This window comes from Apaloderma vittatum, unplaced genomic scaffold (assembly GCF_000703405.1).
Source record: "Apaloderma vittatum isolate BGI_N311 unplaced genomic scaffold, ASM70340v1 scaffold18074, whole genome shotgun sequence".
Lineage (NCBI taxonomy): Eukaryota > Metazoa > Chordata > Aves > Trogoniformes > Trogonidae > Apaloderma > Apaloderma vittatum.
Window position 1 is genome coordinate 713 of NW_009713425.1, and position 19,043 is coordinate 19,755.

Genomic DNA, 19,043 nt, shown 5'->3' on the forward strand with positions numbered 1-19,043 from the left:
GGGGGGCTGATGTAGATGATCTCTCGAGGTCCCTTCCAGCCCCCAACATTCTGTGATTCTGACTCTCAGCCTTTCTTCGTGGGACAGGTCTTCCAGCCCTTTGATCATTTTTGTGGCCCTCCTCTGGACCTGCCCTAACAGGTCCCCATCTTTTTTGTGCTGAGAGCTCCAGAGCTGAAGGCGGTAGTTCAGCCAGGGTCTTGTGAGAGTGGAGTAGAGGGACAAAGTCAGCTTCCTCAATCTGCTTTTTCTACACTCTTGAATTTAATTGTAATTTAAAGTGAATCAGGGTATCATATAGTAGTGTGTATTATGAGTACAGATTCCGGAGTATGGTGAGTGGGGGAAAGTGAAGTACTTTACTTTGAACGAGATACAAATGGTTGTGTGCATGCGTATGGAAACACTTCCAAAAACATGCAGCTTTATAATGAACAGTTGCTTTAGCAACTCTCTAACAGGATGTTTTTCAAATACTGAGCATCTGTGCCCATGTATTTTTTTCTTCTGGTGGAAGTTTAACTGTAGTATACTCTGTAAAAGTTAGAATTATCACCTGGATATCCACTTTTTGAAAATTTTTTTTCTTTTAAAAAGTCTCTAACTTTGGAATTATTTTTTTTTATTGGGTTCATTGCCACTTACCCTGGTTTGAGCTAAACAGAACTAATTATTTTCAATAATTTTAGCTTTCAGCTCAGTCTCTTCCAAGAGGCTGCACTTTCTGAAGTTAGCAGCATATTTTTGCAGGCAGTATCTGTTTCTAGAAGTGATAACACCTGATGTTTATAGTTACTACCAAGGACTGATATGTAGAAAAAGCTCTTGCTTATACTTGCTCCTATAGAAACGAAGGTCACTGCTAAATCTTGTGTGCCACGTCGGAGTGCTGTAAAGTATAAAGTCATACCTCCTGGGAGGAGCGGACAGGACAGATGACCCAAAACTGACCAAAAAAGTACTCCATTCCCTGCACGTCATATTCAGTATAAATCTGAGGGATCACAGGGCTTAAGCCCTTTTCTTCAATGGCTGGCATCCGAGGAGGACTCCATCCATTCTTCTCCCCTCGCTCCTGATCCTGAGTTCCCAAATCCAGCTCCTGAAACCGGTTCCCATCTGCTGCAGTGTTCAGTATGGGATTTCCACAGTGCCTGTCTGATTTGCAGCATCAGTGGTGATGGGGGTAGGTAGGGGGCAGGAGAGCTTTCTGGGTTCGATATTGATATTGTATATAGTTAATTAATTTCATAATTTTCTTAGTAGTACTATTACTGTTTCACTGAAGCTGTATTAGTTTTCTTTTCCAGTCTCTAAGTCCTCTGCCTTATTCCCTTTTCCTTTCCCTTTGGTTAAGAAAAGGCGTTAATATAGAGCATCTGTCATTCGTTTGTGGCTTGCCCAGCCCTAACCCTTGACACCATAGTACACTTCTGTAAGTGGCTACGGTTAAAGCAAATAAGCTTGGTATCTTAATGGCGTATAGTTTCTGTAATATCTGCACAAGCTGAATGGTGCAAGCGGTGTGATGTTGACTTGCCAGGAGTTGCTTCTTCTAGTAAATTCCAGAGTGGGACTGTGTTGTATGCTTTTTTTAATCTAGATACAGGTATCTTAATTCTGGCGCATCTCTTCCCTGTATCAAGAACACTAATGAAAGATACTGAAAACTGTATTCTGCATTTTTAGACATCATGCTTAATTCACATAAAAAGTGAACTTTATGTAAATTTCAGTAAAGTTCATTTCTCTGACTGTATAAAAACTAACTTTTTTTTAAATTATGCTTCTTTATTTTCTTTTTAATCATTAATGCACTTGTTACCAGTCTGTAGAAGCTGCCTAGTGAAGTACTTGGAGGAAAACAACACCTGTCCAACCTGTAGAATTGTTATACATCAGAGCCACCCATTACAGTATATTGGGTAAGTATGAAAGCAGAAGTGCAGCTAGCTTCACACTACACTGTTTCAGCCTTATAAACACAGCATGGCTTTTTCCTATATTTTACTTGCTTAGGAGCTTGTTAAACATTTGAAAAAAAAGTTGGAAGGTGAATGAGGATATATATGGGATCAAATATTGCTCTGAATTTGCAACTCCTTGACATCTGCTACCTTCTTCCAAACTTAAAAGCAAGTGAAGTATGCATTTTACTGTTTAATTTTTGTGTGAGTTTTAATGGGATTTAGTTATCCCTCATTTTGTATACTTGGGTCATAAAAGTTATATACGTGAAGCTGTAGAAATTACACTGTTGCAAAATCCTCAAAATAGACTCCACTGAAGAGTGCTTTTCAGTGTCTGACAGACTAATGAAATAAAAAATTGTCAGCTTTGTTGTTCAGTTAATCTTTCAAATACATGCTTATTTCATAGGAACATGTAAGAATATGTCAGCAAAAATATGAGAACAGTGGCTTTAATCTCTAGAATGGAACAACCTTGTTCTTTGTTCTATTTTAATCCCTACACAGTGTGCTCACTTTCTGATCTAACATGAATGTGGTATTATTCATTGTTTTCCTTTTTTTTACTAAGTAGTTCTGTGTTTGTTTTTTTCATTTGTTTTCAGTAAAGACATTCGCTTTGTGTTCCTTCAGTGCTTTCCTTTCATTTTACTGAACTGTAGTAACTTTTTCTGATGAAAATCTATTGTGACAGTGCATATGTATTAGCTGTTACATACCAGTTTTGTTTTGCTTATTTTTCATAGAAGTTTGTTTTCCTTTGTGGAAGTTTTCAATGTTCCTTTCTCAGTGCTACAACTTCTGAAGCAATGCTTTTAGAAAATGACCCCGACTTTTCTTCACCTTTACAGAAAACTGTTGATGTACTGTCCTGGTTTGAGCTAAACAGAACCAATTCTATTCAGTGCTATTACTTTTCAGCTTAGTCTCTTCTAAGAGGCTGCACCTTCTGAAATAAACAGCATGTTTTGCAGACAGTGTCTGCTGCTGGAAGTGATAACGCCTGATGTTTGTACTTACTACCAAGACTTGGTATGCAGAAAGGCTCTGACTTACGCTTGCTCTTCTAGTAACCAAGGTCACTGCTAAATCTTGATGTGCTATGTTGGGGGTGCTGGGAAGTAAAACAGTCAAAAGGAAGGGAAAAAATCATACCTCCTGGGTGGAGCGGACAGGACAGATGACCCAAAACTGACCAGAAAAGCACTGCATTCCATGCACATCATATTCAGTATAAATCTGAGGGATCACGGGGGTTAAGCCCCTTTCTTCAATGGCTGGCATCCGAGAAGGACTCCATCCATTCTTCTTCCCTTGCTCCTGATCCTGAGTAAATCCAGCTCCTGTGTCCAGTTCCCATCTGCTGCTGAGCCTGGGGTTTCTGTGGTTCCTGCCTGCTTTGCAGCTTCAATTGTGATTGCTGTCAGGGGGAAATTGGATTCAACATTGGTTTTGTGTATATTTCATCACTTCCTTATTTTCATTGTTTTCTTATTACTACTGTTATTGTTTTATTAAAATTGTGTTAGTTTTATTTGCCAGTCTGTAAGCGCCTCTGCCTATTCCCTTTCTCTTTCCATGTAGGGAGGGAGAGGGGTTGGGTAACATCTGTCATTCTTTTAGTGGCTAGCCCGGCCCTAACCCTTGAGAACACACTTATATTGGCCACTCATCCTGACTGAGGAGCCTAAAACTAGTTTATGACATCTCTGCATTTTAGGAATACTGATATACTGATAATGCATTATATGATACACTAATAATACCTTATATGAGTGTATACTTTGAAAGAAGTAGTAGATGCCAGTAGGCAAGAATGAGTAAATGGTAGCTTAAGGCAGCACGTTTGTCTTCTTTAAAGCTGCAGGAATACACCAGTGCCTTGGTTCAGAAGCTTGTTTTCTGTGCCCACATGGACCATGAAACAGCATCCACTTGAGACCAGCTAGAGAGGAATTTGCTACTTGATCATTAAATACAATTGAAAGGATAAATGTTGCCTGCACTAGTTACAAAATGCTGTCTCTTGAAGACTAAACTAGCCTTTGCCCAGCCTTCTTTTGGATATATGTTTGGGGTTTTTTAATGAAGAATGGACAGTCAGGAGTTTCACAATATGTCTTAACATGTAAATTTGCACTCCTGTTCATCTCCCTCTCTCTGGAAAATGAGTAAACCAAATATGTCTCCTGTTTCACAGTTCTGAATGCTCTTATATGCTCATCTCTGATCTATTACTGATGGCTTATTTACTCATGCTGAAATATTTTTGGAGATGTTCATGCAACCCATATATGACACTTGAAAATCCCAGCCTGGGCAAATGGGATTGATACTGGTTGAAAATCTGTTAATTTAGAATTAATGGTATTTTGATTCTTTTTGTAATGTGTCATAAAAGATTGTAATGGTCAATTGTAAATCTCTTGAGTTGTCACTATTTGTGTACCTTGTTCATTGGTCTCCAGTGTTTTGAAGTGCTCATGTCACATGATTAGAAACCTCAGATCTTTTGTGATTAAAAAAGTTTTCCTCAAAGTTGTCAAAGAATTTTGAGATTACTGATGTAATTGCCTTGATGCAGGAGACCATGTTGTATGGGGTGTCATCCTCCACATATCCAAGACTATTCTTTCTCAGTTTCTCATTTGGTTTTCTGTCTTAGCCTGTACTTTTTCATAATTTGTTTCATGTTACTATCCTTTCTTGTTTGATACAAATATTTATTTGAGAATTAAAATTCTTCTTAGGTGAATTTAGGGCTTTTACATCAATTTAGTAATTGAAAATTTTTGTTGTTTTGAATCAAGATAGGTGACTTAAACTTTCGGTTTTGTTTTTCCTTGTTAGTCATGACAGAACAATGCAAGATATTGTTTACAAACTTGTGCCAGGCCTCCAAGAAGGTAGGTTGTGGTACGACTTTTTTTTACAGGTCATTTTACACCTGCTTCTGTAACACTTTAAAAAACCCAAAAGGTTCAGGTGATTAAAATGGGGGGATGAGGACTGAGCAAAAATACTGTATTCCTTACTTTGTGTCATTTCTAGTGATTAGTTTAATTTCATACCTGTACTGGAAGCAATTGGGAGTTGGGATGGGAGGAGGAAAGATGGACTGTTTCTTCAAAACGCAGTGTTACCTAGAGCAAAGTAGTAGTTCAGCTTTTGAATGTTGACACACTGTAACTCTCATTTGTCCTTGTTAAACTGGTTACTTAAACCTGTTGTGTCAGCTTTCTAGTATTATCAGAATGTTTAATGCAGAAGAGCTTTTACTTTCAGAGAAGTTTCTTGTACTGTGTAAGTCCTTTCTTAGCACTGAATTTCAGTTTGTGTTTTCATAATGGTCTTTGAGACAAGATTTGTTGAACTAAAGTACTTTATTGGAACTGCTCAGTAAGTGTTTGTTGTAATGTATGTTACAACTCTCATTTAATGGAGTGTTCTAATCAATTTCACCTGCAAAACCAGCACACTCTCAAACATTGATAAGATTTATCACTTAAAAATTATTTCTAGCATATTGAAAATCAGCACTGTAAGAGAAATCAAAAACAATGGTTTGACAAATATTGTGGGAAGGATTTGAAATAACGTATAGTATTTGAAATAACATTCCTATTAGAATGAGATACTGTAGTAGTAGCTATACAGGTGACTTTGTAGTATTCTAACTCTGAAACATAAGATGAGGCATGACGATATGACAGCAGAGATAGAATAGTAAATACTGACAATTCAGCAACTTGTTAGCAAGTCTGTTTCACTTAGGAGGGAAGGGATTCAGAATAACTTCATAAATATTGTATTAGAACTTTATTACAGGGTTTAATATTTACAATTTTAAACAGCGGAAATGAAAAAGCAAAGGGAATTTTATCACAAACTGGGCATGGAAGTTCCAGGGGACATCAAAGGGGAGACATGTTCTACAAAACAGCACCTAGATTCCCATCGAAATGGTAAATGGTCCTTTATTTTTTTTCTGTCTTGGGTGGGTGATGGCTAGTAAATTGATGAACAGACCTGCTGGAGGTATGTGCCTGATGGTTTAGTACAGTCACAACTGTTTTATAACGCTACACTACTTGTGGTCTGTGTGTATTCCTCTTTCGTGCTTGAGGCTTTTGGTAGCTAGTGTTGCCTAAGCAGATAAGCACAATTTGGGAAAAACAGAGTTTTTTCTATATTGCAGTACTGAACTGTGCTGTTATAGTATTAGTGTTACAGGCTGCTGCTGAGTGTTATCCCATATATCTGGTTTCTTTAAGGTGAAACTAAAACGGATGAAAATTCAAGCAAGGAAACTTCAGAGGAAAAACAGGAAGAAGATAATGACTACCACCGAAGTGATGAACAGGTGACTTCATAGAGAATGTTTTAGTTTTATCTTGTGTTTTAGCTTTAGTAAGCTAACAAAGAGGAAATGTAACTGTTTCAAATGACTTTTTCTTTCCTGTTATGTAAAAAGATTTAGTGTTGCCTAATGCTTTTGTGTAAGCGTAAGTTTCATCTTTGAGCTTTGTCAGGAATGGAGAATGTCAAGGACATTTGCATTAAGGTTTGATAGTCTTGAGTATTTACTTGCTTTATTTATTTGCTTGCAAAACAAATTCAGGTTATTTGTCTCGCCTTCTGAAGGAATTTATCCCATTGTTATTGTAATGCATTGACCTGAATATGTATCAATAATTATGAATAAAACCTTCTGGACTTTACTAACCATTTATTTTGTTTTAAAACTCTAATACTAAGACACTATTGAGTTTTAAACACAAAGCATGTTTGCAACTGAAATGTCTTCTTGAGATAAACGAGCTATTCCTTTTATGTTTTCCTGTTATATATGGCCAGAGTAAATTAAACTTGGAGTAATTTCCTTTCCAATTAAAATGTAAGGGAACTTTCTAAGGGATTGTACCTAGTACTAGATCATCTTAGTGCATAAAATAAATAATCACAAAGATCTTAGTCTAAGTAATGAATACCTGGATAAGGAAGAAGTGAGAATTGAAGCATAGAAAATACAGAGACATTTTGGGGGGATAATCTTTAGAATTTAAAAATATGTAATGTCACATCCATTCTTTTTTAAACTTGAAATTCTTTTTTAAACATGTGTTAAAATTCTGTTCTGAATTGCAACCTAAACTTGCATTAAATGCAGGAAGTTATATCAGAAGCAATCATTAAAACTTGGCAATTATATTCTTACTGTTTATCTTACTCTAGCTTTTGACATGGGGTCTTCCTGAGCTATTGGCAGTCTCTGAATTTGTACCAGAGCAGCCTCGTCCCAACCTAAAAAACTCTTTCTTGAAGTTTTTTGTCTAGAAACACTTTAATTACAGTAGTGCTCCTCACTAAGTTGACAAGATGTTAGAAGATGTTTGGGTTTTTTTAATAGGACTGCAGGCATTTCAGTTTAAGGAATAGTAGTACTGTATTTTTCCACTTTGTTGTATTCATAAAAATTGCATATGGAGTACATAATGAGGACTGCAGAAGATTGTTCCAGCCAACCTTTTGCTTTTTCCTTCAGGTAAGCATCTGCTTGGAATGCAATAGCAGCAAATTGCGTGGACTGAAACGAAAATGGATTCGTTGCTCAGCACAAGCAACAGTCTTACATCTAAAGAAGTTCATTGCCAAAAAACTTAACCTTTCTTCTTTTAATGAGGTAATTTTTTTAAAAAACAAAACAAAACAAAAACGATTTTGCGGTTATCTGGAATGTCTTTTTGTCTGATTTTATTTCCAGAAAACAGAAACATACACTTTTTCTTGAATTTTGTGTTACGTAGTTATTTTCTTCTTCTTTCTTGATTCTATACAGGATTTGCCACTTAGTTTGCAGTTTAATTTTTCATATCCATATATAAATAGTTGATCTAAAAGGACTGGTTATGTGCTTCCACATGCTGAAATGGACTCTGGCAAGGTACTTTGTTTGACAACTTGTAGTCAGATATACCCCATCCTTTCAGAGATTTCACACTCAGTGTAGGGGACACTCAGACAATAACAAAGACTTTGACACTACTGAAACCCAGCTTAAGGAGAAAGCATCACAAATATTTTGTTCCTTTCTGTGCTCTCAGTGAAGCTCAACCTGAAGTTGCTGCCCACCATGACCAGAGTGTTATGGTTAGTATGCCCCCAAACTCTACTAGCCTTCCTGAAACAAAATTCTATCTCCTTCCTTGTCCTCAGATGTATTGGAAGTGGTTGACTCCTGGCCATAGCCCAGCAGTAACACACTTCAGAAGGGGATGTTTGTGTGTGTTTAAGCCCTCCAGTCCACTGCCCCAGTCTGTGATTTAACAACCTGCTTGGCTTTTACTGCAGGAGCAAACTTTTAGGATTGCTGCTTATTCCTTTGCTATCCCTCCCAGCTTTCTTAAAGAGCACATAAATCGTGGTGTAACCAGTGTACCAGTACCCAGTAATGAGTACATAGTAGAGTAACTGTACACAATACAAACCAGTAGGCACTTGACTGTTTGTTGTAGACTTGTGTTATTGCTGATCAGGTAAGTCATGTAAGTGGACTGCATGCACATTCAGGCCTTTCTGGATTGTTTGTAAACCTTTGTTAATATAAGCCACTTTACTATTTTCATGCATGTTCACAGTTTTACTTTGTTTTTAGCTACTGTAAATCAACTGATCTGTATTAGTATGAGCCTCGGGTTTTTACGTTTTTATCCTCATTGTTTCTATTACCAAAATCTTTCAACACTGAGATAGAAAAGTAAAACTAGCTATTGAGTATCTGTAAAACATGCATAAATATAATACGTGAAGGAGGTGGCAGACAGGTTTTTTTGGAAAATGTATCCTTGTGGCAGAAAGCTAGCTTGTTGGTGTTAGGTAAAAAATGTTTGTAGTATATCAAATAACAGAACTTTCTTTGAGGTTTTTGAATTCTGTCTCTGTAATCATTTTACTGGGCCTTTTAAAAGCATGTGTAACTTCGGGGAACACATTAGTGCTGCTTGGAAAGGTAAATCAAACAGCAGAGTCCAGTTCACACAGTTTTTCCTAATATGCACAGACATGTTTTTTCAGCAGTTTGAGAAGAGACATTCTTTTCTCTCGTAGTACTATTTTTGTCTGCATAACAACTGCAAAATGAACTGTTGCAGTGTCTTCAGAAAAACAAAAAAAGTGTCAAACATTTGAAATATATTGTTTAATGTACTCTGTCACAATGAATTAACTGTTGTTGTCTTTGTTTTGTCAGCTGGACATATTATGCAATGAAGAGATTCTTGGCAAGGACCACACGCTCAAGTTTGTAGTTGTTACTAGATGGAGATTTAAGGTATGACAGTGGTTCCAAGTAAATCATGAAGTGGTCAAATATAATGTTTATTAAATAGGCATAATTGGGAATTATACTGCAGCGATTACATACTCGATAAAATGATACTTTAATAATTATCTAATACAGCATCCTTAAACACCAAGTATTAATTTTGTTTCCAAGAAAATAAAGGAAAGGGGAATTAAGTATTAATTGAAAGGAAAAAGGGGACACACTATCAGCTGTCAAATTGTTACCAAGTCTGACAAAGAAAGTGGAAGTCACAAAAAAGTATTATTTTTTAGCTATTTTGTGTAAAACTCGTTTTAATCCACATAAGTGAGCAAGGTGATTGTGATGAAGAAAAGGCAGAAATTTTCAACATTGTTCTCTTCTGTGGCTGAAGAAGCGTGTTTTACTTCTAAAGAAGAACCAGTAACTGAAATGGTTGTCTGCTTTAGTTAAGGAAATTCCTAGCAGCATTTAGAAGACATAAACAAGGCTGTTAAAAATGTTTGAGTACATCTTTGACTTGCTTATTGTAGTTTCTTTAAACAACTTCCTTAAAACCAAATAGTAAACAGCAGATCTTTCATTCCCATTAGTAACAGCAGATCAGGTGAAATGGGTGTAAAAATTAATTGTGAAATTGAACACTTTGGAGGCAAGTCACAACTACAGAATCAGTATATGTGTATTTGGGGATATTTGAACTAGGAGTTAGTATTCGTAAGAAAAAGCAACACAGCCCGAGCATACAGTGTACACTGGGGTAAAAGCACTTGATGGCTTTGCATGCATATCTAGAAGAATTGCAAGTAGGAATAAGGAAGCATTTTTTCCGTCTTTGTGTCGGAAAATAATTGACTTGCATAACAGTCACAGATAGAAGTCAGTGATGAGCCTTTGAAATGCAGAGAGGTCATGAGTGGAATCCTGCTGGAATCTGTTTCATAGAATGTTCCTGAATGGCCTGGAAAGGGATTTGAGTAGTGCTGTAGCAGTGCACTGGCAATATTGTGGTTGTGTAGGATAGTTCTGAGTCGCAGGTGATTAATGAGCACCTTAAGTTTTATGTAGATAAATATAAAAGGTTACAAAGCAAACGCTGGGGATTTGGGGAGGGGAGGGGCAGCGGGAAGAGAACCAAAAAAGAGCATCAAATTGATGTGCATCTCTACAAGTCTGCTGTCAGCTTTATCATGGAAATTACGCACTTGTGAGTTACATGGAAAAGGAAACAAGGGAACTGTAAACTGCCTTCTCAAGTGAGAGAGGTGGGGGTTGTAAAATGAAACTGGGAAGGGGGAGGTCCAGAACAAACAAGAGGAAGCAGTTCTTCACATGAGACACAGAACTCCTTGGTGCAGGATTATTTCTAGTTTTGTTCCTTACCTGATATTCCTGTCTTGCAGAAAGCACCTCTACTGCTACATTACAGACCCAAAATGGACTTGCTCTAAGAGAACTTTATTGTCCTTCTGGACAGAGTTTTTTGCAGAGACTATCATCTGGCACCTTCTAAGTGCATCACTAATCACAGGACACAAACCAGACGAATAATTTTGGAAGACTGTAGGGCTTTCATAGCAGACTGTCCTTCTGAATATGTCTTCTAGGGATGAATTACCTAGATTTTTGGACTGAAAATATTTATACTTTTTTTTGTATGGAAGAAAGAAGTCGCAACTCAGCAAGACACTACCAGCACTGTTTTACAGATACTGAAAACACTTCACAGTTCCATGTTGCTCAGCCTGATTTATCTCTTGCAGTTACACAGAAATAAGTTAGAATGTCATGGGACGATTTAAAAATGTTGTTTTTGACACCGTGTTGCATTTAGTTACTTTTCACATTCTGAATCTTTAAAAACTATATTTTTGCAAAGTGTTATTGTCTTATGTAGTATGACTGATTGCGTTGGCTTTATTCAAGTTATTCTGTAGAGCATTGAACATACCTAATGATATAGTGACTGATTATAATTTATTATGCTGCATTGAGAACTTCTGAAGATCTGGGAAGTCAAGAAGTTTGTCATTTTTGCCCAGTTATTGCTCTCCCTCACTTTGTGCTTTAGTAAAGTTTTGATATGCCCCTATGCATGTTAATTTGGTAAGATTAATAGAAGTATTTTCAGTTGATTTTAATGTACCCTGATATTTTGCTGTGGCATAAATTGCACCACATAATGACAAATACTCAGAAGTGCTAGATTTGTGAGCTTTTTGAAAAATAAATATTCCTTATGTTAGTTCTGGCTTGCAGAAATCAGTTTTTCATTTAGTGAGAATTTGCTCTCACTAGCTATTGAAACACTGTCTCTTGGGTAACTGTGGGTGATAGTGCACAGTTTTCATTTCACTAATTGAAAATTCCTCAGGTGATTATGAGCAGCTGGTATATTTTCTTTACCTGTTTTCTTATGAAACCATAGCATTTTCTTCAGCGCAATTCCTAGATGTCTTGAAGGGGATGGAGGGGGTGGAGTGTCAGATAAGATTATTTTAGCACCTTCTGGCCTTAACTGATAATTATTTTGCTTGCATCAGGTCTAATGAATGCAAGGTAATACACATGCATTTAGATGTATATGTGCATACATCTATGGACACATATAACTATGTATGTTGTAGAATGCACCCTCAGTGGCACAGCAGGGTTTACTACACTTTTTGTAATGCTTTTTTAAATAGTTGACTTCTTAAAAACAGTAGTTGAAAGTGATTTCTGCAAGCTGTGCACAGTATAGCATATGTAGTGTAATTGTGTATTTTGTCTGCCACAGATGTCAAGCCACTGAAAACAGGCTGTGCCATATTACTAGCAGCTGGAAATAGTTAACTTTCTGATTTTTTGAAGAGGTTTCCAGTCAGCTGAAAGCGCTAGTTGTTATTAAACCCTGTTATTTTTTGATAAATTATCTGTGTATAAGAAAACAAGTTTGCCTGTAACTGCCCTGCTATGCTCCTCTCCCTCTTCTGCTAGGAAGCTGATACTGTAAGACCTTTTTAAATCCTTTTCCTCAAGTTTTCAAAGCACCACATTCCTCAGCATTTGTCCTGTGACTCCTTTGGAGTCTTCAATGCTCCTTTCTCAGCAGAAGGGATGTTCCAACTTCTGTTTGCCTTTGAAAACAGGGTTCGTCGTTTGTAATTAGCCACGGATGTGAATGGGAAGAAAATAAAAAAGTATGGAAGCAGAGAGTGAAAGTGGGCATACTGAACTGTGGAGATGGAAAGCCACACAGAGCCCAAAAAATGCTGCTGTCCCTGGGGATGAGGGAATAGGATAGCTTCACTTGAATGTTTGGGTTACACAGAACTCCACATCTGGGCTCGGTGGCTGGGTTTGTAGGGGAGGGGAGGTGTGTGCGTAGACATAAGCAATAGAATTAAACTTGGCTCTGCTTTGGTCTTACTGTTTGTGGAATCAGATACGTGCATTTGGGTTTTTTTTCTGTCTTTACATTATTTGAATGCAGCTGGTATGAATGTGTACACAAACTCACATACTTGACCTTTCTGGAGCTGTTCATGTGTAAATAAGGGACTTCCTTCAGCCACTGAGGCACTGAGAATATGAATAAGGCTGTGAGAATACACCCTCTGTGCGCCCCAAGTGTACAGACACTGCCTGTATCTGATGTAGGCATAAAATCAAAGGTGCCAGGCAGTGTTACAATGAACCACCTTAGTCAGGACATATATATACATAAAACAAATATATATATATATGTGTGTGTGTGTGTGTGTGAGATCTGTCTACCTCAGAGTGTGCATACTGCAGAAACTTCTTCTACAACTAGATATTGATGCAGTGCTGTTGAAGTATATTGGGATTTAAGTACTTTCTGTGTGCAACTGAGATATTAGTTACAAACACGCAAATTCAGAAGCCTTTCAAATCTATCTCTTGCTGTAACAATCTACAGTACAGAACATATATTTAGGAGTTTATAACCATCTTGAGAGTCACTTGAATTCTATATGGTGCTATCAATATATTGAAAACTCTCTTTATACCTATATGTATACCTAAACTCAAGCCAGTATTCATACCTACAGCTAGTTGGTTTGGGGGTTTTTTTGGCTCATACTTGTGTATAACTGCCTTTGCATTGTGTTTAATGTGATTTTAAAAAAAAAACCAAACCAAAAGCCCCCAAACCCCACACAGTTATTTTTCTAAATCACGTCACAACATCTTTGCTACAGAAACTTTTACTTCAGGAAGGATGTGACTGTCTAGACCATGTATTTATTTCCTTCAGCCTTACTGAAAGACTGCAGTGCAACTGAATTGAGGTCAGAGGGAGGTCTCCTTTGGGTCAGAGCCTTGTTTCACTTATGTGAACCTTAAGAGACAATTTATATCAACATTATGTTAGGTAAAATAACCCTGATACTAAAAGTTGGACTAAGCATTGATGCCTCTTAGTCCTAGTGAGATCACATTAGTTTATTCTGGCTTTTGTGAAGATGCCATTACTGTGAAGTAGTTTTCATCATTGCTTACGCTGGTAAATAATCGCAATAAAGGAGAATCTTGTTGCTTTAGTCTTGGCACCAATGAGACCGATGAATCACCCAGGCTCAGAGTCTCATTAAATGTTGTTTCATTAAAAATAGAGAATTCAGATAGAATATATAATATAGAATTTAAATAAGATTTGTGGTTTTAAATTTTAACTTTATAAAATTATTTATTTAAGCCTTCTGTCTTATTTTGCCATCCAAGTATTTTTGGTTTCCATGGTCTAGCTTTATCTACGGGCATATAAAATGAAATTGTACAATGTTTTTACAAGCTTCTTCTTTTACATTGAGTTTGAGTAGCTTTTATTTGTATGTTTTTGGTTTTTATGGATAAAGAGCATTATTCATGCTTTTGTGCAATAGGTTTGAAACATGCATTTATTAGGCATATATTTAAATCGTATATGTAGCATCTACTTAACCATGAAATTTAAAAGGAATGTAGATGGCTTTTCTCACTTGTTCAGATGGGGCTTTATTTGATTATTATTTGGGGAGGCTGTTTGTTTATTTTTCCTTCTTTTCTTTTAAGAGTGAAGTGCGGGATTAAAATTTGTGTAAGTACACAAACTATCTGTCAGTTATATTTTTAAATAAATGTTCTTGCAAGAAACCTAAATGTGACTTGTGGAAGCAATTGCCAAGACTTGCAGCCTGCCTGAAAATGTTTTGTGCCATTGTTATGTCTGGTATATTTGTGTACCATCAAACCTGAGAATATTTGTTTCTGTTGGTTGTGCAATAGTGTACACAACACTATAGCCTCTGGGGATACTGAAGTGAGAGCCTGGTGGAAATTTACTAGCTAAAAAGCCTTTTTACAAGCAGGAGCAATGACCTAGGTAAGAATTGCGTTGCAAGAAGTATACATCGATATGGGACCATAAAAAATATCAGACTACAACTGTGATGGTGCTATTTTTTCCCAATAGGCTATGAGCCTTTGAAAGCTTATCTGGTTCTTATTGTCTTTATAACTATATAGTTAGTCCTAGGAGATTCATTGATTTTTTCTACTGGATGATAAACATACAACTAGCCTATTTTACATCATTATGCATCTTGCCATTGAGCTAACTGTAACAGGAGAAAGCCAACCAATCTGTACATCAGCAAGATGAATCTTAGTAAGTACTTAAAATGCATTTGGTACAGGAGGCTTAACTACAGAAAAAGCAAGTTTCTGTATTTCCTCAGGCAGTCATTTCTTCAGTTTAGATGTTTCATGGAAAATGTTAACGCAACCTGCACTTCAGTTAGTCCGGCTGAAGCTGGTAACAGAGCAAAAAAGCGTCCCATACACTAGACTGTCTACATAAGATGTAATTAACTAAAAAGTTGCAGAAATAAAACCATTAAGGAACATGGAACAATGCTTCAATCTCCACTTTAATAAAAAGCTTGCGGTCAGTACAAAAAACACCTTCTATGAACTTGCATCTTTTGGCAAGTCAATAGTACTGTTTTGTTGTGCAGTTACAGTTTATTTGTATATAATTAAAGCTCTGGTCCTGCTACTTGATCCATATTTGATCATCCTTAGGGTTTCTTGGAAATCTTTTGAAGCCACAATGACTTGTCCAGATTGTAGTGGTACAGTAGAAACTAAATGTCAGATTCTGTGACCACTTACACTGTTGACTTTACTAATAACCTGGATGCTCCCATGGAAACCACCAGGATCATTCATGAAAACTGTTAGGTATGGTTGAAGGAGGGAGGCCTGATTTTTGATTACTGATGTTTCCATTGGTTTTTTTCTCATTTTTTTATGAAGCTTAAAGCACTGGTTTAGTGGAATTGTGAATTCAAGTGACTTGGCCTGGAAAAAAAAGGAGTGTTTGTCCTTTCCTTCTGCAACAATATTATTTTACATTTAAGGGACAATAAGCCAGTGCAGCCACTAAGCCTTTATCCTCATACGTGGCATAATAAAGATTCTGGAACTGTCACAGTGTAAAACCATATTTTTGGCTTAGCTTAATTTTAAATTTTACATTTTTTATGCTTTGTGTTGCTGTGTAATTTTTGTACTATTGGTGGCTAGTTTTGTCTGAAAAAGCCTTTTGGGATTATTGCTTAATGTTTTGATTTTATGATAGTGAAGCTTGTATCTGGTGTTTTGCCAATTAATATTATATGCTTGTTAATAAAAGCAGAGAAACTAACTGAAATATTGTCAGGCTGGAAGTTATTATCCCATTTTTCCCTGAGAACATAAGAAACTGGCTGTCACACTATAGCTCCAAACAAGCACTACATGGCTGAAACAATGGTAGTGTGGCATTGCATTGTTGTAATCAGCCTTTTACTCAAAATACAAGCAGGGCTAACGTAGTACTCCACTGCACAGAGCGGCGGTAGGTCTGTGTCTGTGACAAGTATGTGGCATGTTGTTGCAGGTTAGGGCTGGGCCAGCCACGCGGACAGATGCTCTCTTAACACTCTCTCCCCTCCAAACGGGAAGGGATGAGGCAGAGAGACTTATGGGTTAGGAAAAAAAAAAAATTGAACAGCTTTAATGAAACAATAATGGAAATAATGGTGAAATGATAAAAATTAAGAACTATATACAATTGTATGTAAGCCCAATATCGAACCTGATTCCTCCCCCGCTGCCGCCCCCGTAGCAATCCCCACTGGTGCTGCAGAGCAGGAGGCGCTGGGGCAGCCCCAGGCTCAGTCGCGGCAGGAGATGGATACAGGGAGCTGGATTCAGGAACTCAGGATCCGGATCAAAAGCAGGAGATCGGATGGAGTCCTCCTTGGACACCGGCCATTGCAGAAAAGGAGAAAAGGCAGAAATTCTAATGATCACTCAATTTATACTTAATATGACATATACAGAATGGAATACTCTCATTGGTCACCTGTCCTGTCTATTACCCCCTGGAGGTGCAACCTTTTACTTCCTTGTGACCCCTCTCACTACCCGGCACCCCCAGCGTGGCACACAAGAGCCAGCCTTGGCCTTGGCCACTATAGGAGTAAGTATCAGCAGGAGCCTGTCTGCATCCCAGTGCCAGGCAGTGACTGTAAACATCAGATTATCACTGCCAGTAGCACACACTGTCTGCAAAAACATGCTGCTGACTTCAGAAAGTGCAGCCTTTTAGAAGAGACTAAACTGGAATGTAAGAATCACTAACCAGAATTGAGATTTTTAGCTAAAACCAGGATACATGTAGTGACCAGTTAGGAAACAAAATGGCTTCAGCTACAAAGAGAAGAACCATGGTTGTCCTGATGTCTTTATGTATCTGTGTACAGAAAGGTATTTACCCGACCTGTATGTGTTACTTTCAATCTTACCTGTGGATGTTGGTGTGCAGGGGCCAACTGCAGCATGCTAAATCAAAAAGCGTATCTATACACGTTCAGATTTTATTTTATTTTACTTCAGTGAGCTGCTAGAGGGAAAAGAGGTCTCTTAGATAAAGGACATTTTGATTAATGAAACCTAATTGGTCTACTGTGGTATTTGACAAACATCGGTGTTTAACCCACTTCATGAGGATTTTTCCCTCAAGATCCCTGAGTTTTATTTTTATACCTTAAAAGAGGTAAGTTGTGGGGGCAATTTTTGGGTAAAATTAATTGAAATGCCTAGTCAAGATAATCAAGTAAAGCTGCAAAGCAGATACTACAGTAGCTGAATTTCTTGCAGTGTCTATGTGCAGTAATGCAATCTTATAGCTGCTGAACTGCTCTGTACATGCTGAGAGGGCAGGAAGGGCTCTTACTCCTGCTCTTTGCTTATTAGAAATTGTCAACAACTGTGGGCTGTCTTGAAGTCATGGTTTTATTCATATGTGTATTTCTTATTTGTACCTATATACATATAGACACACACCAGCATATAATTGTCCTAAAGAGATTAGGCATTTGCCACTTACTAGCTTTGTTTAAATACCAGCATGAGGCAGTTATCACAGACAGGTCCCTTTGCCTGTGTACAGTCACTCAAAATTGAATAAATGTTAGCACTAATTTAGCAATAATTGAATTTTTTACATCTTTTATTCTCTCATTATTAGTAGTTCTGACATGTTGCTGAACTTTGTACTACTGGTTGCTTCTGTCTTTGAACCAACCAGTGATGGGCCTGGCTCAGCCTGCTTTCCTTTCTGTATTTTCAGCAACTGTTACTGGAGTCTGGAGAAGATGTGCTCGGAGGGGATCTGTTTCATGAGAGTTCAATAAACAGATTTTCTGACATCTGTAAAATGCTGGAACAGTTAAGAGAAGACAAGCTTTCTTTTATGCAAGTGGAAGTACATAGTCTTTTAGTGCTCTACACAAGTTGTAGTCTCTTTAATTGGCACATATATCATGAAGAAATTGCTCAAGTTTGCACACATGTACCTTACTTAAAGAACGATTTAAGCAACACAATCAGCATCTGTTGTGAATGTGACCTTTGAAATAGTTGTGGCAAAAATTGTTTTGTAAGTCAATGTTTTGTATTGTTCCATGTAAAATGGACTTGTAGGAATTCAGATGGTTCTCTGGTTTTGATTTGGACAGAAAAAATAACGTCTCTGATATTTTATCTTTTATTACCATCACTTTGTGTTAGTTTCCATGAGTAATTTAAAACTAGACTGCAAAACATTGTGGAAAAACTAAACAACAGAAATACATGATGGAACTGAACTAATTCTCTTCATTACCTGAAAATGTTCCTCATCAAATAATGGTTAAAACAATTCCAGTTTGACTGAAATTCCCAAGCCTCACAACAAGAGGTTTTGCTAATAGTCGTATTACCTAGCCCTGAAAGCATAAACTTGTCCTGTAGCTAGTAGCAGTCAACTACATTTTTTCCCCATGGGGTAATACAGTGTGAGAAAGCTCTAACTGGTATTTCCTGGTTTATATGTAACTGATATTTTCTTATTCCATTCTATGCAATCACTTCCTTGGAGGTTCCTTGAGATTCACACATTATCACAGAATTGCTGAGGCTGGAAAAGACCTCTGAGATCATCAAGTCCAGCCTATGTCCCAGCACCACCACGTCGACTAGATCATGGCACTAAGTGCCTTAAAACACCTCCAGGGATGGTGACTCCACCACTTCCCTGGGCAGTCCATTCCAATGTCTGAACACCCTCTCTGTGAGGAAGTGCTTCCTGAGATCCAACCTAAACCTTCCCTGACACAGTTTCAGGCCATGCCCCCTCGTTCTGTCACCAGTTGCCTGAGAGAAGAGCCCGA

General features: G+C 37.5%; 1 protein-coding gene across 1 annotated transcript; it reads left to right on the top strand.

Annotated features, from left to right (window-relative positions):
* Positions 1 to 1,828: 1,828 nt before the first annotated feature.
* PCGF3 (polycomb group ring finger 3) lies at positions 1,829 to 11,212 on the top strand (the record flags this gene model as incomplete). The annotated part of the gene is made up of 7 exons (XM_009868385.1): positions 1,829 to 1,925; positions 4,821 to 4,876; positions 5,825 to 5,935; positions 6,245 to 6,333; positions 7,516 to 7,653; positions 9,220 to 9,300; positions 10,698 to 11,212. Coding segments are annotated over 7 exons (620 nt in total), but the record flags the coding sequence as incomplete, so codon positions are not given.
* Positions 11,213 to 19,043: the final 7,831 nt, after the last annotated feature.